Source organism: Myotis myotis, unplaced genomic scaffold (assembly GCF_014108235.1).
Source record: "Myotis myotis isolate mMyoMyo1 unplaced genomic scaffold, mMyoMyo1.p scaffold_m19_p_40, whole genome shotgun sequence".
Lineage (NCBI taxonomy): Eukaryota > Metazoa > Chordata > Mammalia > Chiroptera > Vespertilionidae > Myotis > Myotis myotis.
This window is the reverse complement of record NW_023416347.1, coordinates 1,864,095-1,884,602: the sequence shown is the minus strand read 5'-3', so window position 1 is coordinate 1,884,602 and position 20,508 is coordinate 1,864,095. Positions and strand designations below refer to the sequence as shown.

The following is a 20,508-nucleotide window of genomic DNA, read 5'->3' as shown; positions in this document are numbered from 1 at the left end:
TCTTCATGATGGTTTTTTTGTATCTATATATTATCAGGTACATTATTGGATTATTTTATTTAAAATTACACATATGTGTGATCTCACAGTGGTTCAGAGAATCATCTCAATAATGCCAAGATTGCAAGTTTTATCCCCAGTCAATTAAAAAAATGTATAAAAATAGTCGAACAAAAAATGGGTCTTTTCTCTATCCCTCTCTCTCTCATATTTGTTTGAATCACCCAGTCACTACACACACACACACACACACACACACACACACACACACACACACAAAGCAGCACAGCCCATGGACGCTGTGGTTACAAGTAGCCCTGAGGGCAGAGCATGCAATGACCCAGAGAACAGTATGGGATGTGCCGTTGCTGTCATTGTATCAGGTGGGGAACCTGAGCGGAGCTGCACAATCACAGGGAATGATGACAGTGTGATCCCTGAGACTAAAATCAAAGCAACCAGGAGATGCCCTTGATGTTGACACTGGGCTTTTTAGTATTCAGGTGGTTGAGAAATCCAGATTCCTCTCAGGTGTCAAGGCTGGGAGCAGCAGTGGCAGCTAGACAGGTGGGTGTGGGCAGGAAAAACCCAGGGCTGTTACCAGGAAGAGTTGGTGCTGGGCCATGTGTGTGGCTCTGAGGCCCTCTCTACTCCCAGTCCAGGCTAGTGGCTCTGTTCTCTGGGGCCATGGTTAGTGGAAATGGAGCAACCTCTGCTACAGGAGTTCCTGGGGGGTCATGACCTGGGAGCCAGCTTGTGCTCCAAGAAAACATGTGTCCCAGGCAGGGCCAGCCTCGTCCACTGTAATGAGGTGCTCCAGCCATTGCCCTGCCCAGGGAGGGAGAGGAGCTGTCTCTGCAGGGGCTGATTCCCTATCTGCCCAGCAGGAGGGGTTATAGGTTGCTGAGCCAGGTGATCCTGTCCTGGGTTACCAGTGTCTTGAAGTTTAGCCACTAAAGGAGGTTCTAGATATTTATCAATCTAGAGAGAGAGAGTGTCCCTGCTCTTTCCTTCATGAGTAAGCACCCACCCTGACACTGAGACTGGTCTACTGCCTGCAGAGCCCACCCTCTACACTCTTTCCTGGCTGTGCCTGGGATGTTCCCACTGAAGGTGAGACATGCTCCCAAGTGAGTTGATGAACCCTGACCTCTGGGCATAGTGTGTTGCTAGGGTGTGTGGTTGAAGGAGCAGAGAGATTGGGGTCTGGGACAGGGCTGGGTAGAGGGCAGGGTCCTTGAGAGGGTGGGCTAAGGGAAGGCTCTAGGAATGAGAATTGGAATCTGACTGCATGTAGAGGCAGCAGCCAAGGGCAGGCACAGCTGAGACTTGTAAGGACCCAGGGCATGGACACTGTTGTCCCAACTGTCCCAGACTCCGGAGATAAAGAGTCCCCTTCCCTTAGGAGCTGGAGTCCTAGTGGAGGACAGCCCACAGTCAGTGAACTGGACAGCTGTGACAGGTGACAGGAGCTCAGGCACAAGGTGAAGCCAGTGGTGGTCAGTGGGGGCCTCCCTGAGAAAATATGTGAAGGAGTGGCAGAATCCAGTTGGAAGGCCTGCTGGGAGTGTGGATTTCCCCCCCTTCCCCATTTGGGAGATGAAAGGAGGGCACTATAGCTGCTTTGGACAACTGAAATTAGAAAGGGGGTCCTGGCTGGCGTGTGGGCGCTGTGGCAGGACTTGACCTTCTCCTCAGGAGGCCTCACAGTTTGCCTCCAGCCCCAGGCTGCCTTCAGAAGGGCTGATGGGCAGCCCCTTCAGAAAAATCATTGCCAGAGGGGAATTCACAGTCCTGAATGCAAATGAAGAATCCAGGGGCTTAATCATGTTTGCTTATTTATGAGTAAAAGTGTATCTATAAAGTACTTTAGTTTACTCACCACAAGGGTAGTTCTTTAGAGGAAAATGACAAATACAGAAATTTATAAGGGGACAGTAATGATGGTATGTTTCCACAGAATTTCAAAAAATTGGCTGGAGGACACAATAATGGATGAGGATATGCAATAAATAAAATACTATTTGAGATCATGAGGAGCCTTAGACATTTACAATACATCTGTCTCAAGAAATCATCTTTAGAATCCCAACACCAGTCTCCATGTGATCTCCAGAGGATTCTCTGCTTTACGAAAGATTGCAGGTGCCCTAGCTTGTTTGCTCAGTGGATAGAACATTGGCCTGCAGATTGAAGGATCCAGAGTTCGATTTCTATCCAGGGCACATGCTTAGGTTGCAGGATCGGTCCCCAGTAGGGGCTGTGCAGGAGGCAGCCAATCAGTGATTATCTCTCATCATTGATTTTTCTATCTCCCTCTCCCTTCCTCTCTGAAATCAATAAAAATAAATCTTTTTTTAAAAAAATATATCTTATTGATTTTTTACAGAGAGGAAGGGAGAGAGATAGAGAGTTAGAAACATCGACGAGAGAGAAACATCGATCAGCTGCCTCCTGCATATCTCCCACTGGGGATGTGCCCGCAACCAAGGTACATGCCCCTGACCGGAATCGAACCCGGGACCTTCCAGTCCGCAGGCTGACGCTCTATCCACTGAGCCAAACCGGTTTCGGCAAATCTTTTTTTAAAAAGTCTGCAGGTGACATCACAGGAATGGTGGTGTAAGGGCGTGTCTATCCTCTCCCCCTAACTTTTCAAAAAAAAAAGAACCACCTATAACAACTAAGAAGTTCCTGCTCAACACAGATACACGCCCAAGAGACCTGCACACTGGGACAACTAAAGTGGGCTCCTTGGAATAAGTGGGGAGACAAAAAGGGAGGGAAGCCGAACGAGGCTATTGTGCAGAAACCAGAATGTAGCAAACAGAACCAAGAAGCAAACAGAACACCTCGTTACCTCAATCCAAAGAGGCCCTCTCCAAGGCAATTGGTAATGAAGCTGTCAGAAATTAGTGACAAAGAAAAAATCCTCAAAGCATCCAGGGAATAGAAGGAAGTGACCTACAAAGGAAAACTCATCAGAATTTCACCTAACTTCTCAGCAGAAACTCTACAAGCCAGAAGAGAGTGGAACCAAATATTCAAATGTCTGAAAGAGAGAAATTTCCAGCCACACACATTATATCCAGGAAAATTACCCTTCAAATATGAAGGGGAAATAACATTCCCAGACACACAGAAGCTGAGGGATTTTATCACTAGAAAATCTCCATTGCAGGAAATACTCAGAGAGCTATTCTACCTAAAATGAAGAACATAAGGGCATAACACTACCAGTAAACTTGCAGCATAAATAGGAATAATTTGTGACAATAAAAACATTCAAAAGGAAGAGAGACAGGTATGAAAAGGCAAAGAAAGATGAAGATCAGATGCACACAAAAGGGGAAAAAACTATACTAATAAAAGAGTAATATGTTAATTAGACCAAATGTCTTCCGGACATCCATCTGGATGTCAATCCGGATAAAGCCACAGTGGCTGCTAGGGCCTAGGGCCTGTGGCATGGGAGAGGCTCCACTGCGGGAGCCGGAGCGGAGGCAGTGCCAGCTTCGTGGCCACAAGAGAGGCAGCGGTGCGGGCCCTTCTGCAGAGGTAGCGCAGGAGAGAGGGCTGCATGGTCCCGGTCCCAGTGCTGCCCCTTCCACAGAGGCAGCCACAGAGGCAGTGGCATGGGCCCTGTCCCAGTGCCATGCCTCCACAGAGGCTGGACAGGGTGCAACCTGCTGTGCCTCAACCTCCCCCAGCCCGTCCCCCAGCCAGCCTGGCCTCAGATCGCCTGCCACCCACTTAGCCAGTGCGAAGAAGTGAGACCTGAGGGCCAGCATCCACAGCAGCCAGCAGTGGCAGCAGCAGCGGGATGATAGGGTCGGCGCCTTCCCATGATCGGCCCATTTGCCTCCCACAGAGGGAGGCCAGACTGCGGCTCCCTACAGGGAGCGGGCCTACACTGTCCATAGGACATCCCCTGAGGGCTCCCAGACTGTAAGAGGGGTCAGGCACTCTGAGGTGCTGAGGGACACCCCTTCCCCTTCCCCAGTGCACAAATTTTCATGCGCTGGGCCTCTAGTACAGTGGTTCTCAACCTTCCTAATGCCACAACCCTTTTATACAGTTCCTCATGTTGTGGTGACCCCCAACCATAAAATTATTTTTGTTGCTACTTCATAACTGTAATTTTGCTATTGTTATGAATCATAATGTAAATATCTGATATGCAGGATGTATTTTCATTGTTACAAATTGAACATAATTAAAGCATAGTGATTAATCACAAAAACAATATGTAATTATACATGTGTTTTCCGATGGTCTTAGGCAACCCCTGTGAAAGGGTCGTTCGACCCCCAAAGGGATCATGACCCACAGGTTGAGAACTGTAGCTCTAGTAGTATATATGCAACTTCACTTTTTATAAAATGAATGGCAACCACACACAGAAATTCCCCAAACAAGACATATAGCTTAAAAAAAAAAAAGAGGAAAGATGTATGGAATATCACCAAACAAAAACAACAGACAGAAGTGTAAAGGAAAAGAACCAATGGAGTCACAGAGTTACCAGAAAACAAAAGATAAATGGCTATAAGAAATCCTCATACATCAATGGTAACCTTAAATGTAAATGGTCTAAATTCACCATTAAAGAGGTACAGAGTAGCAGAGTGTATCAAAAAAACAAACACCAACTATATGCCGCCTACAAGAGACACATCTAAACAGCAGAGACAAAGGTGGATTCAAAGTAAAAGGGTGGAAAGTGGTTCTCCAAGCAAATAACATCCCCAAAAAAACAGGTGTAGCCATACTTATATCTGACAAAATATATTTCAAGATAACAAGAGACAAAGATGGACACTTTATAATGATAAAAGAAATACTACATCAAGAAAACATTACACTTCTTTATATATATGCGCCCAACCAGGGATCACCAAAATATATTAAACAGCTACCCACAGAACTAAAGGGAGAAACGGATAAAAACACAATTACAGTTGGAGACCTTAATACTCCATTGACAGCTCTAGATAGATCAACCAAACAAAATAAAAATCAATAAAGAAATATTAGCCTTAAATGAAACACTAGACCAAATGCATATAATCGACATTTACAGAACATTTCATCCCAGAACATCAGACTACATTCCTCTCCAGGGCACAAGGAACATTTTCAAGGATAGATCATATGTTGGGTCATAGAACAAGCATCAACAAATTCAAAAAGATTAAAATATTCCAAGTATATTTTCTGACCACGATGCCATGAAATTAGAAATCAACTGCAAAAAGGAGGTAAATAAAAACTACAAATATGTGGAGATTAAACAACATACTACTGAAAAATGACTGGGTCAAAGAAGAAATAAAAGATGAGATCAAAAGATATATATAGATCACCATAGCTAAGATTTGAAAACAGCCTAAGTGCCCATCAATAGATGAGTGGATTAAAAACTGTGGTACATCTACACAATGGAATACTACGCGGCGGTAAAAAAGAAGGAGTTCTTACCATTTGCAACAGCATGGATAGAACTGGAGAGCATTATGCTAAGTGAAATAAGCCAGTCAGAAAAAGATAAATATCACATAATCTCACTCATTTGTGGACTATAATGAACAACATAAACTGATGAACAAAAACAGATCCAGAGACAGAGAAGCATCAATCAGACCGTCAAACCTCAGAGGGAAGGTAGGGGAGGGTGGGGGTAAGAGAGAGAGATCAACCAAAGGACTTATATGCAAGCATATAGGCCTAACCAATGGACACAGAAAACGGGGGTGAGGGCATGAGTGGGGGGAACAGGGGGGGGGGATGTGGGGATAAGGACACATATGTAATAACTTAATCCATAAAAAATTTTTAAAAAGATATATAGAGACAAACGAGAATGATAACAACATATCTAAACCTCTGGGATGCAGCGAAAGCTGTCTGTCCTAAGAGGGAAGTTTATATCACTACAGACCTATCTCAAGAAACAAGAGAAATTCCAAGTAAACAACCTAACATCACACCTTAAAAGACTAGAAAAAGAAGACCAAAATCAACCCAAAGTTAGCAAAATAAATGAAATAAAAATCAGAGCAAAATTAAATGAAATAAAGAACAAAAAGACTATACAAAAAAATCAATAAAACAAAGAGCTGGTTCTTTTTTTAAAATATATTTTTATTGATTTCAGAGAGGAAGAAAGAAGGAGAGATAGAAACATCAATGATGAGAGAGAATCATTGACTGGCTGCCTCCTGCACGCCCTCTACTGGGGATTGAGCCCGCAACACAGGCATGTGCCCTTGACGGGTATCCTACTCTTAAAATGGATACAAGAGAGCATTTGGGGTTTTTCTTTTTAATGCCTGCTTTTAAAAAATAAAAAAGGGGGAATTTGCCGGGAGCCGGTCCATCCTAGCTGTTTCAAGGGACCTGGCATATAAGGCATACTGTTCTTAATATGTTTGCTCACCTTCTTGGCACTATGTGTTTTAACCAAGATCACCTCTCTGAGAAAGGTTGTTTCCCCAGGTAGGGATTTCCCCCTGAAGTTAGGAAGGGAATAAAACCCCTTAACTAAGTGCCAGGTGGGTAATTAATCACTTTACGAACAATGATGCTTAAGCTACATAGTCTTTACTCCCTGGAATGGAGATAAGAAACGTCCTAACCTTTGGAATAGAGATTGATAGGATCGGAATCAACTGGTATAAATACAGATGTAACAAGACAACAGGACACAGAACCTAGAGACAGAACATGGCAAAAGATCCTGGACAGAAACTGGCAACAGAACCTAGAGACAGAACCTAGAGAGAACATGGCTGGCAAAAGATCCTGGACAGAACCTGGCTACAGAACTTGGCTGGAGAAACTAGACAGAACCTGGCTGAAGAACCTGGCCACAGAACCTGGATAGAAATTGGCAAGAGAACCTGACTAGAACCTGGTGACTGAACCTGGCTGGAGAACCTGGACAGAACCTGGCTGGAGAACCTAGCGAGGGAACATGGCTACAGAACCTGGCTGGAGAACCTGGAGAACCTGGCTGGAGAACCTAGCAAGAGAACATGGACACAGAACCTGGCTGGAGATCCTAACCAGAACTTCGCTGGAGATCCTGACCAGAACTTGGCTGGAGATCCTGGCTAGAGATTCTGGCTAGGCTGCTGATCAACTGAACGCTGTCTCCGTGTCATTCCTTCTTCGCCGACTCCGTCCACACCTTTGGGGACCCCTGGACCTGCTGGGGTTGGACCCCAGCAGCCTCCGGCACGCCCTCTACTGGGGATTGAGCCCACAACACAGGCATGTGCCCTTGAGGGGTATCGAACTCGGGACCCTTCAGTCCGCAGGCCGCTGCTCTATCCACGGAGCCAAACCGGCTAGGGCAAGAGCTGGTTCTTTGAAAAGATTAATAAAATTGACAAACCCCTGGCTAGACTCACTAAGGAAAAAAGTAAAAAGACTCATATAAACAAAATCATAAATGAGAGGAGAAATCACAGACATCACAGATATACAAAGGCTTTCATAATACTAAAATATTATGAAAGCCTTTATGCCACCAAATTCAATAACCTGGAAGAAATGGATAAGTTCCTAGAAATATATAACCTTCCTAGACTAAATCATGAAGAACTGGAAAATCTAAATAGACTGATCAGCAGTGAGGACATTGAAACAATCTCAAAAACCTACCAAAAAACAAAAGCCCAGGACCAGATGTCTTCACCAGTGAATTCTACCAAACATTCAAGGAAGAATTAAAATCTATTCTTTGCAAACAGTTCCAAAAAATTAAGGAAGAGGCAATATTTCATAATACATTCTATGAGGCCGATATAACCCTGATACCAAAATCTGGTATCTTTATAACACAAAAAAAGAAAACTACAAACCAATATCCCTGATGAAGACAGATGCAGAAATCCTAAATAAAATACTAGATAATTGAATAGAACAGTACCCCCAAAATAATACATGATCAAATGGGATTCATTCCAGGGGCACAGGACGGTTCATTCACAAATCAATCAATGTAATACACCATATTAACAAAAGAAAGGATAAAAATCATATGATCTTATCAATAGATACAGAAAAAGCATTTGACAAGATACAATATCCAATTCAATGAAATAGTAATAGAAGGAAAGTACCTCAACATTACAAAGGCCATCTATATATATAAAGAGCCAGGGTCTGTAACATCCGCAATGACCAAAGGCTCGACCAAACACCAGGGAGTGCCTGGAGCACCTCTAGGTCCCTACCCCCCCTCACCCCCAGGCTCCCATCGCTGGGTGGCCAATGGGGAACCAAGAGGAACTGGGCTGGGTGACAGCGGATTGGGACTGGGGACTGGCGAGCAGGCACAAAGCAGACCTCCTGGTCCCTCCCCCCAGCTGGCAGGCTCCAGTCGATCCTCAGTTTCTTCTGAAAGGAACCTAGCAGCCCTGACCAGTGTGGTTCAGTGGATAGAGCGTCAGCCTGCGGACTGAAGGGCCCCAGGTTCAATTCCGGTCAAGGGCATGTACCTTAGCTGCGTCCCCAGTAGGGGGCGTGCAGGAGCCAGCTGATCGATGTTTCTAACTCCCTATCCCTCCCCCTTCCTCTCTGTAAAAAAAATCAATAAAACATATTTTTTAAAAAAATGAAAGGAACCTGGCATCTCCACTGCACAGCCTCCTGGGGTGCAGACTCACCGCTGAGAGGCTCTGGAGGGGAGACTTCAACAAGGACTTCAGCACCTGGCCTGCAGCGGCCCTCAGCTTTCACTGCTGGGAGGTGGACGGAGAGCATCAGCTTTAAAGCACAAACGCCCTCAAAGGTGGGGGGGGGGGGGGGACTGCGACCTCCTTACTCCACAGCTGCTTCCGTGTCTGCAAGAAACTGCGCATGCTCCTCCCTGCAGGATGGGTGGGGCCAAAGCCTGAGTTGAGTGGCTCCATGATGGGGCAGGGGCCGATCCAGGCTGCTGGGCCAGTGCCGGGATGGAGGGAGGGAGGGCGGGGCAGGAGAAAGGGGGCAGCCCTGCTTCCCTGCACCTCCCACTGGTATAGCCATTCCTGGTGTAATGATCAAAGGAGTTGTGTTTTTCTAACGGTGTCCGGGTAAAGGAAACGAGTGTCTGTTGACTTTCGATCTTACTCTCAGAGCTGCCAGTTAATCCCGCTGGATGCGTCATATCCAACCTCCAAAGGATCAGAGGAGCAGGTTCAACCTTCCTTCCGTAGTTGAGGAAACTGACCAATAAACACGTGTCTCATGCCTCAGGGTCAACTCTCGCGGAAATCTCCGGTAATAACTCAGACTGTATATTTAAGGGTATATTTTCTTCTGTTTTTTGTGTTTAATTCAGCTCCAGGAATCAAATAATACAATAAAGAATACAGTGAGTTCAGAGTGCTCAGCATTGTATTCCCAGGGCCCTTGATCCCACACAAACTGCAGAGCTCAGTTATCCTGAGATGAAAGAAAAGGAAAGAGAAATGTGAAAGGTTTCCCAGCTCAGTCACAGAGACATCTCATAGCCACATACTAAGGACACAACATTAACTTAGGGGTGGAACGGACACAAAAGGAATAGAAGATGGAGTCACTTCCATTCAGATTCAAACCAAGTTAATGAGGCAAGAGAAATACTGGACATCATGGAAGAATAAGATGAAACGGTGTGGTAGGGAGTGTCACACACCTCGCAGGGACAGCACCTGGGGCTCTGGACAGGACGGGAAGAGGGATGGGGCTGGGTGAGAGGAAGTGCATGGAAAGGCCTGGAAGTAGGAACAAGAGGGTGATATGCGAAACGTGGACCCCACCAGGTGATGACAGGGGGCAAGCCTGCGGGAGGTGGCCAGGTGCCCCCACCTCTGCTAAACGGCGCATGCGTCTGTCCTGGGAGCTGCAGCTGATGGAGAGGGAGGCTATGGCTCTATGTGGATGAGTTGCCAATGAGAACCTCCCTGCAGCCACAGTACTCGGTGTTCTCAACAGGACGGGAGCACAGGATCATGTACACAACGTCACGAAAGAAAAAGCATCCTATTCCCAACTTATTCACACACTTCTATTTCTGGTATCTGTATTCCCAATGTGTCCACAAGTACATTTGGAAAAAGAAAAACGATCTGTACGTGACATGACTGCATCTTATAAAACCAAGTGATCGCAATTAGAGCACTTTTAACACCTAATGAGGCAAATTCACTGATGAACAAAAATAGAGCCAGAGACACAGAGCCATGAACAGACTGTGGAACCTCAGTGAAAGATGGGGGAGGGTGGGTGGGTGGGAAGAGATCAACCAATGGCCTTATGTGCATATATGCATCACCCCTGGACACAGACAATGGGATGGTGAGGGCCTGGGGGGGGGGGGGGTAATTGGCTGGAAAAGGTTAATGGGGGGAAAGGGGACCTATGTAAACCTTTCAACAAGAAATATGTAAGAAGAGTAAAAAATAAAATAAAAAAGTAAAACAAAATAAAATAAAAGCCAAGAATAACTGCTCTGGCTGGGTGGCTTGCTTGGTTGGAGCTTCGTCCTGTACATTGAAAGGTTGCGGGTTTGAACCCGGGTTGGGGTGTGTGCGGGAGGACACTGAGCAAGTGGTGCCTGGAGGAGGGAGGCTCCTCAGACCTAAACATAGTCCAGGCCTCGCCCATGATCCAAGGCCCATCCTCTGCTGAGTGAGACCAGACCTCCCAGCTTCCTGTGGATTCCCTGGTCTCTGAGTCATAGGGCCACTTCCCCATGTTCCCCAGAACGCACTGCTCAGTAAGCATCTATACCAGTGGTCGGCAAACTGCAGCTCGGCAAACTGCGGCTCGCGAGCCACATGCGGCTCTTTGGCCCCTTGAGTGTGGCTCTTCCACAAAATACTGACTTCTATGCATGGGCCATGAAGTTTTAATCGCACTGTACATGCACGCCTGCACGTGGTATTTTGTGGAAGAGCCACACTCAAGGGACCAAAGAGCCTCATGTGGCTAATGAGCTGCAGTTTGCCGACCACGGATCTATACTAATAAAAGGGTAATATGCTAATTAGACCGGACGTCCCTCCAGACAAAGCCATGGTGGTGAGGGCTGAGGCAGTGGTGGTTAGGGGTGACCAGGCCGGCAGGTGAGGGTGGTTAGGGGCGATCAAGCAGACAGGCAGAGGTGGCTAGGGGCTATCAGGCTGGCAGGCAAAGGCAGTTAGGGGTGATCAGGCAGGCAGGCAGGTGAGCAGTTAGGAGTCAGCAGTCCCGGATTGCAAGAGGGATATCTGGCAGTCGGACATCCCCTGAGGGGTTCCAGATTGGAGAAGGTGCAGGCTGGGCTGAGGGACCCCCTCCCCCCCACACACACACAAATTTTGTGCATGGGGCTTCTAGTATATGATAAACCCACAGCCAATATCATACTCAATGGTGAAAAACCAAAAGCCTTTCCCCTAAGATCAGGAACAAGACAAGGATGTCCATTCTCACCAATCTTATTTAACATAGTGCCAGAAATACTAGCCAGAGCAATAAGGCAAGATAAAGAAATAAACAGTATCCAAATAGGAAAGGAAGAAGTCAAACTGTCACTTTTTGTGGATGACATGATGCTGTATATAGACTACTGTATATAGAAGCTATATATAAAGACTACCAGAAATACTACCGGAAACAATAAACAAGTATAGTCAAGTTTCAGGATACAAAATCAATGTGCAAAAATCCATTACCTTCCTGTATTTCAACAACAAAACTTCAGAAAAAGAAATGGAGAAAACGATTTCTTTTGCAATTGCAACCAAAAGAATAAAATACCTAAGAGGGAAACCAAGATGGCGGCATAGGTAAACACCAGAGTTTGCTGCCTCGAACAACCACTTCAAAAATACAACTAAAAGACGGAACGGACCTCATCCAGAACCACAGGAAGGCTGGCTGAGTGGAAATTCTACAACTAGAAGGAAAGAGAAAAGCATTTCGAGACTCAGAGGAGGCGCAGTACGGAAGTAAAATACTAAGGTGCGGAGGTGCATGCGGAGCAGGCTGGCGGCTGAGGGCTCGGTTGTCGTTTTCAATCGGGAGGGAGTCTCAGGCTCTGAGCTCCAGATACAGGCGAGTCTCTAGGGACCCAGACTCATCTGGGAGAAACGGGACTGTCTGGCAGCGGTTGGAACTCGAGGGCAGCTTTCTCTCGGGGGTGCTTGCAGCGATTACCAGGACACTGAGAAGCAGAGCCTCTGAGGGCAGGACTGAGAGCAGCCATAACTGCTAGCCCCGCCCCGTTGTCCCGTGAGACCCGCCCTGCCTAAGCCCTGCAGGGAGGCTTTTGCTGGATAGCCTCGGGGCAAAGGCTAGATTAGCACCTCCCTAGAGATCCAGGAGCCAGGAAACCCAGAGGTCAGAGAGGGACCATCCAGTTTGCAGCTCCGTGGAACCATAAAGGACACACTCATGGGGCAGACTCAGTGAGCACCAAAGCCCCATTGAAGCAAGTCTTGCCCCAGAGGGGTGTCTCCAGGACAGAAGTTCTCCCACTGCAGACACAGCTGATTCTCACACCCAACTGGCCTGGAGGTCAATTCCTCCTGGTGATAAGTACAACAATCAAGGCTTAACTACAACAAGCTTTGCTGGATAAAGTAATCTTGGTTGTAGGTTCTTGGTATTCATCACTTTGACTATTTCTTGCCACTCCCTTCTGGCCTGCATAGTTTCTGTTGAGAAATCAGCTGGCAGTGGTATGGGTACTCCCTTGTGGGTAACTTACTGTCTTTCTCTTGCTGCTGTTAGGATTCTCTCTTTGTCTTTTGCTCTTGGCATTTTAATTATGATGTGTCTTGGTGTGGTCCTCTTTGGATTCCTTTTGTTTGGGGTTCCCTGCGCTTCCTGGACTTGTAAGTCTATTTCTTTCACCAGGTAGGGGACGTTTTTTGTCATTATTTCTTCAAATAGGTTTTCAATATCTTGCTCTCTCTCTTCTTCTGGCACCCCTATAATTCGGATGTTGGTATGCTTGAAGCTGTCCCAGAGGCTCCTTACACTATCTTTGTATTTTTGGATTCTTTTTTCATTTGGCTTTTCTGGTTGGGTGTTTTTTGCTTCTTTGTATTTCAAATCATTGACTTGATTCTAGCAATCCTCTAGTCTGCTGTTGGAACTCTGTATAATATCCTACATTTCAGTCAGTGTATGTTTAATTTCTAGTTGGTCCTTTTTCATAACCTCGAGGGTCTTACTAAATTTCTTGAGGGTCTTACTACATTTATTGGCAGTCTCACCAGTCTTTTTGAGGGTCTTACTAAATTTATCGGTGGTTTCTAGAAAGTTCTTGAAAAACCTTAAAAGTGTGGTTTTGAACTCTACTCTATATCCAGTCATTTGCTTTCCTCCATTTCTGTCATTTGTGTCCTATTTCTTTGTCTTCACATTTTTTATGCTTCCCTGTGTTGGTAGAGTGGCTTTCTGTGCTATGTGTCCTATAGGGCCCAGTGGCTCAGCCTCCCCAATTACCTGAGATGGACACTCTTGGTGAACCCCCTTTGTGAGCTTTGTGCACAGTCATGTTGTAGTTAAGCCTTGATTGTTGTAGGTATCACTGGGAGGAATTGACCTCCAGGCCAATTGGGTGTGAGAATCAGCTTTGTCTAAGGTGGGAGAACTTCTGTGCTGAAGACACTCTTTTGGGGCAAGACTTGCTTCAGTGGGGTTTTGGTGCTCACTGAGTCTGCCCCCTGAGTTGTCCCTTATGGATCTGAGGAGTTGTAATCTGGATGGTTCCACTCTGACCACTGGGTACACTGGCTCTTGGATCTAAGGAGGTGCTAATTTAGCCTCTCCCTGAGGCTACCCAGCAGGAGCTACGAAGAGATCTGCAGATTCCTCTTCCTTGTTTGGGGTTTGGAGTTGCCCAAATGAGGCCCAGCTGTGAAGCAGTGCAAGCTGCTGTGGGGCCTTGGGCCTTCTCTTGGAAGTTCTCGGTCTGTCTGGCCCAGCTGCAGTTTATTAGGTAATTTTCAGATTGCAAAGGGTCAGGGCATTCATAGGCAAAAGCCTCTGCCGCAACTTGGGTGGGGCTGGGTCTCAGGAGATCAACAGGGCGGAGCAAGCAGCTATGGATGATCCTCAGCCCTGCCCTAAGGGGCCCCCGTGTCTCAGTGTCCTGGTAATTGCTGCAAGCACCTCCTAGAGAAAGCTGCCCTCAAGTTCCAAGTTCTGCCCGCTGCCAGACCATCCAGTCTCTCCCTGCACAAGTCCAGGTCCCCAGAGTCTTCCCGGAACCGGAGTTCAGAGCAGTCGGGGGCTTGTGACTCCCTCCCGACTCAAAAAGACAGTCGAGTCCTCAGTCGCCAGCCCTTTCCGCGTGTGGATCCAAAGCTCTACACTTTACTTCCACACCTCCTCTGAGTCCCAGTTTGCTTTTCTCTTTCCTTCTAGTTGTAGAATTTCCACTCAGCCAGCCTTCCTGTAGTTCTGAATGATGTCTGTTTTGTCTTTTAGTTGTATTTTTGAATTTGTTGTGGGAGGCAGCAATTTCCGGTGTTTATCTATGCTGCCATCTAGGTTTCTTCTAATACATGTATTTTTTATTGTTGATAGTATTATCAATGTCTCCCGTCCCCGCCCCCCCCCCCCCGGGTATATATTCTTTGGTGGATCTCTTTGCATTCTTTTCCACCCTCTTCACCTTGGAGGTTGTTATGGGTTGGCTCAGCGAGATAGACCACCGACTCAGAATTTAAATTTAAGAGCCTTTATTAAGCTGGCCAGCTGACCACAGCGCCTATCTCCCCCTCTGGGAGCTTCGGAGCATGTGGCAGAGATCAAGGTGCAGTATGATCCTTTATAGCACAACAGTGTTACCTTAGAAGTTCATAGAAAGTTCATAAGCACAAAGGGGGGGTAAACAGAGTCACACCTGACTGGAGCGTATCATAACACATTGTTTTTCTAAGACAATCTAGCAATTTTTCTTCCATGGTTCCTAACCCTGACACAGTCCACCATACGTCAGTCCCCCCTCCCAGCACATTCAATTTCTCATGTCCCATTTCCTCCCCTTAGCACATTCTGTAACATTCTGTAACCCTTCCATGCCGCAGTCCCTCACCCTAGCACAGAGGTGTCAGTCTTTTCGAGTTAGCCAGGCGTTTGGTCTCATCTTGTCCCTCCCCAGGCGTCACTTGCTGTGCTACAACACTTTTATTTTTATTTTTTTGGTGCTACAACACTTTTATTCACCAAGTCATTGGCTCGGATGCTAGTATTCACCTGCGGAGTGCAGTGGAGAAAACTACATTACCCAGAAGGAAATGCGCTCAAGTGGGCGGAGCTAAAGGGCATTTGGTGTTTGTGCATCCAGTTAGGGCGGGACTTCCTGCTTCCTCCTAGTAGTCACTTTGACATCTTAGGTCTTTGTTCACAGATTCACAGGCTTCAGGGCGCTGGTTGTGAGGAGGAGGAGGAGTCCTGGGAGGCAGCGCGCCTGCCGTGCGGGGTGTGTCTGAGGGTCCTTGAGCCCCAACAGCCCGAGATTGGGGTCCCCGTGCCCCCCGGACTCCTCTCTGCTCACAGCGTCCCCGCAGCCGGACCCCATTTCACCCTCCAGCCTTGGGGACCGGCCTCTCAGGTCCCGCCGCCCAGGTCCCAGCGCTCAGAATGGTGAGTCCCTCGTGGGTGACACAGGGCTGATGGGGGAAGAGGGTGAAAGGCTGCAGGGCCGCCTTGTAAGGACGTGATGGTGCGACTGCGCAGGAGAATTCGGAAACCCGGGCTGTTTTGGGTCTAAACGCAACAGAGAGACGAGGTGAGGTTTTGCGAGAGGATTTTTACTTTCACTCTCAGGACGCTGGGGCCATAGATGTTAGGGTCGCGAAAGGAGGAACACGCGGGGCCAAAAGGGAGAAGAATCATGGATTTATTAGGCCACCTGGAAGGCTCGAAAACGGTCCTGTTGGGGGACTTGGGAGGCAGAAGCTGGTCCCGAGGCTGCCACAGCGTCACTTGTCTGCTTTTGCTGCTTTTCTGGGCCTGGAGCTGAAATGTAACTGAGGCCTAGATGCGATCCTTAGGGAGGAAAAGGTCAGGGGTCTTAGTTGCCTGACTAGTTATTTGCTAGGGGAGGGGAGGGATCCTGGGGGCGAGGTTCTTGTTTTCCCAGTTTTTGCCGTTGCTGGCATCTGGAGCTTTCTTGTAGGTCCTGAGACAGGATTTCCAAATAGGACACAGCACTGCTGAGGTCCCCTATATGATGCAAAGGGTCATTAGGAGAGGGATTATCTGAACTGCCCTTTTGTGTCGGATATGGTCGGTAAAGACTGATTTTGGGGGCTACATCTACATTGGGTGAGCAATAGATGAGGGTAAGGCGGAGTCTGGTGGCTGTAATAGGGGACTCCAGCTCACGTGATGGAGGTGTTCCGGGGATGGGTTTTAATCTGGAAAGGTGGAACCATGGGGTTTGCTCTGATAGTTTAGCTGCAGTGGGGTGGTTAGGAGTACCTGATAAGGGCCTTGCATTGAGGCCGTAAATTATTTGATGGGTGGATTTCCTTTAGGAGGACTCAGTCCCCTGGCTATAGAGGAGTAGGGGGATGTCTCCCCTAGAAGATGGAGGCAGGACTTGATCAGCATGTTCTCTCAGTTATTGTTGGGTGAGATTTTCAAATGGGGACATAGTCTCTGAGAGGGGTCTCTGTGGAAGGGAAGTTTTCTAATAAGAAGGGTCTTCCATACATGAAGTCAAAGGGACTAAGAAAGGAGTGTGCATGGGGGAGGGGGATTGCCCTGATGTGCATAAAGGGTAGTGGTAGGAGAGTAGTTTAAGGATCTTTAGTTTCGAGAGTTAATTTAGTTAGGTAGGACTTCATTAAGGAATTTGCCTTTTCTACCTAGCCTGAAGATTGGGGCTGGTGCGGGGGGGAGGGTGTATATTCCATAGGATGTTCAGAGTGGCGGAGACCTGTTGAGTTATTTGAGATATGAAAGCAGGTCCAGTATCTCATTGTAATGAAGTGGGTGGGCCGAATTTGGAATGATGTGCTGAATGGGAGCTTGTGTGACCTTGAGGACTTTTCAGATGCAGTGGGGAATGCTTCTACCCAGCCTGAGAAGGTATCCATGAGGTTAAGAGCCATATAAATATATATGTATATATATATTTCCCAAAATTCACGTGAGAAGTAATTTTGATAGAAAACACGGGGTTATAATTAAAAATTGTAAATTTTTTATTGATTCATAAAGTATACAGTATAGGGTTATGTATGGAATAGCACATCAGGTAAATGGTCTCCACGGCTTTGCTGGCATATACGCAAAGCCATGGTCTTCATTCATCTTAATTGTCCCTGCTCCTGGGTCATAATTGGCACTTGGTAATGCTTATCAAATTGAAGGGATTGAAATCAAAGGGCAACAGGTATTAGAATCTGATTCAATAAACCAAGTAAAATTAGGCTTTTATTTTTTGTTGTTGCTGTTGTTAATGCTCACGCAAAATTTAAATCTTGCATGAATTTTGCAACACCTTTTACATATATGTGTGTGTGTGTGTGTGTGTATTAGTGGCCTGGTGCACGAAATTTGTGCATGGGATGGGGAGGGGTGTCCCTCAGCCCGGCCTGCACCCTCTCCAATCTGGGACCCCTCAAAGGATGTCTTACTGCCAGTTTACAAGGATCGGGCCTAAACCAGCAGTCAGACATCTCTCTCACAATCCGAGACTGCTGGCTCCTAACCACTCACCTGCCTGCCTGCCGGCCTGCTCGCCCCCAACTGCCCCCCCCTGCTAGCCTGCTCACCCCCACTTTCCCTCGCCACTGGCCTGCTTCCCCCTAACTGCCCCCCTGCTGGCCTGCTCACTCCAAATTGACCCCCCCTGCTGTCCTGATCACTTCCAACTGACCCCCACTGATGGCCTGCTTGCCCCCAACTGGCCCCCCTGCTGGTCTACTTACCCCCAATGGCCCCACCCCCCACCAGGCTGATCACCCACAACTGCCCTCCCCTCTTGGCCTCTAACCGCCTCTACCTCGGCCCCGCCACCATGGCTTTGTCCAGAAGGACGTCTGGAAGGTCTCCTGGAAGGTCTCCCAGTCTACTTAGCATATTATCCTTTTATTAGTATAGATAGAGGCCTGGTGCACGGGTGGGGGCCAGCTGATTTGCCCTGAAGGGTGTCCAGAATCAGGGTGGGGGTCCCGCTGGGGTGCCTGGCCAGCTTGGATAAGGGGCTGAGGGCCGTTTTCAGGCTGGCCACACCCCCTTCAGGCTAGGGGTCCCCGCTGGGGTGCCTGGCCAGCCTGGGTGAGGGGCTGATGGCTGTTTGCAGGCTGGCCAAGCCCCCCAGCGGGAACCCTCACCCCATGTGGGTGTGGCCAGCCTGGGTGAGGGGCTTCGGGCCATTTTCAGGCTGGCCACATCCCCTGGCGACCCAAGCTCCCAGCCTCTCCTTTTTTTCTTTTTTTAAAAGTGCCTCCTTGAGCAGAGGCCAGGGCAGGCTGGAAGCAGGTATCTGGGATTTATTTATCTTCTGTAATTGAAACTTTGTAGCCTTGAGTGGAGCCTATGGTCAGCTAAGGTAGGTGGGAAGCTTGGATTCCTCCATCGCCGGGGGCAACCCAAGCCTCCTGCTCGCTCCAGCTCCGTGGCCACCATCTTAGTTGGGTTAATTTGCATACTCGCTCCTGACTGACTGGTGGATGTGGCTTGTGGGTGTAGCAGAGTGGTGGAGTGATGGTTAATTTGCATGTTTCTCTTTTATTAGTGTAGAGATATATTTAAAATATATCTAAAATATATTTTAAGCCAAAACCGGTTTAGCTCGGTGGATAGAGTGTCAGCCTGCGGACTGAAGGGCCCCAGGTTCGATTCCGGTCAAGGGCATGTACCTTGGTTGCGGGCACATCCCCAGTAGGGGGTGTGCAGGAGGCAGCTGATCGATGTTTCTAACTCTCTATCTCTCTCCCTTCCTCTCTGTAAAAAATCAATAAAAATATATTAAAAAAATTTTTTTTTTTAAAAAAAAAATAAATAAATAAAATAAAATATATTTTAAATAGGAAACATGTGAGTGAAGTCAATTTGCCAGTCTTGTCCAGGGATTTGGCCCTTGCCTGATGAGTGGGCAAAGAAGGAGGTCTAATCTAACCTGGCCTTGGGGAGATACTGAGTGACAAGTAGAACAGGTTCTGGAGATGTCTTGCAGTAGGAAGGCTAGGCTAGGACATGTGATGAGGGGTTGTAGGAGTTGTAAATGTATCCTATACGCAGGGAATTATGAATAGTCCGTAAGATATCATAATCATGGGCCTGTCCCTGGGGAAGGATATATTTTCCCTGAAATTTTAACCATGGATCTTCCTGCATAGCCCCAAGAGCTACTAGGGACTGAAGTTCCTCTGGGGTATATTTGGGTGTTATATGGGGTGTAGCTAAGAGTTGGGGAGAAGGAGGCTCCCTCTGAGCTGCTGCTTGGCCTCCTGGTCTACTTTGTTATTTCCTTTTATTGTGGGATCATTCCTGACTCAGTGCCTTTTGCAGTGTATGACTTTTAAGAAGACTAGAAACGGGGAGAGGCTCCTAAATACCAAGCAGGAAGACCTGTTGAGGCTTTCAATGATAGTGTCAAGGACTGGGAGTGAGCAGTGAAAATGAAGAAAGTCTAGGCTCTGCCCTGACTGGTTTGGCTCAGTGGATAGAGCATTGGCCTGCAGACTGAAGGGTCCCAGGTTTGATTCCAGTCAAGGGCATGTACCTTGGTTGTGGGCACATCCCCAGTAGGGGGTGTGCAGGAAGCAGCAGATGGTGTTTCTAACTCTCTATCTCTCTCTCTTTTTCTCTATAAAAAAATCAATAAAATATATTTTAAAAAAATAAAGTCTAGGCTCAAATATAAGGACTTAAGCCACAGGAGAGCCTGGGTGGGCCCACTTTAGCTTACTAGGAGAGAAGGGGTCCATTTGGACGTCAGGGGTGATCAGGTCCTGACTCACTGGACAAGACAAACCTTTTACCCCTTCACAAATAACACATTTTAAACACACTCTTACTTTCAAGAAAATATACATTCAACAAAGTACAAGAGACCTTCTGTAATAAAAACTAAGAGCAAGTGAATTAAAATGTGTCAAGCAGTCAGTGTTTCAGTATTTTATGCTACTTTAAAATATTTAGTATTTATCATTTAACCAAACAATGCTCTAAAGCCTTTAAGTTACCAAAGACTTTGGAAAATTATGTGTAGGCGCATGAGGCTGGAGAAAAGGCGGGGGGGGGGGGGGGGGGAGGATGGAGGGAACACTGCAGCCTGTTCCCAGGCTTGCAGCTACTTGGATTTGAAACTGCCACATTTTGCCCTAATCAGTTTGGCTGAGTGGGTATAGCTTTGGCCTGCGGACAGAATGGTCCCTGGTTTGATTCTGGCCAAGGACAAATGCCCGGGTTGCAGTCTCGACTCCCAGTAGGGGATGTGCAGGAGACAGATGGTCAATGATTGTCTCTCATCATTGATGTTTCTATCTCTCTTCCTCTCCCTTCCTCTCTGAAATC

At 47.2% G+C, this 20,508-nt stretch overlaps 1 protein-coding gene across 6 annotated transcripts in view; it reads left to right on the top strand.

Moving 5' to 3' along the window:
* LOC118654961 (zinc finger protein 501-like) overlaps window positions 1-20,508 on the top strand; it is a 95,994-nt gene that overhangs the window by 28,779 nt on the left and 46,707 nt on the right. For 2 of the 6 annotated variants that reach the window (XM_036306258.1, XM_036306256.1), the window contains exon 1: window positions 15,337-15,618. The exons of the other annotated variants lie outside the window; for them this stretch is intronic. In XM_036306258.1, coding sequence (XP_036162151.1) covers window positions 15,616-15,618 — 3 coding nt within the window. In that variant the 5' untranslated portion in view covers window positions 15,337-15,615. Of the gene's footprint in view, window positions 1-15,336; window positions 15,619-20,508 lie in introns of those variants that run through there. 6 annotated transcript variants of the gene reach the window in all.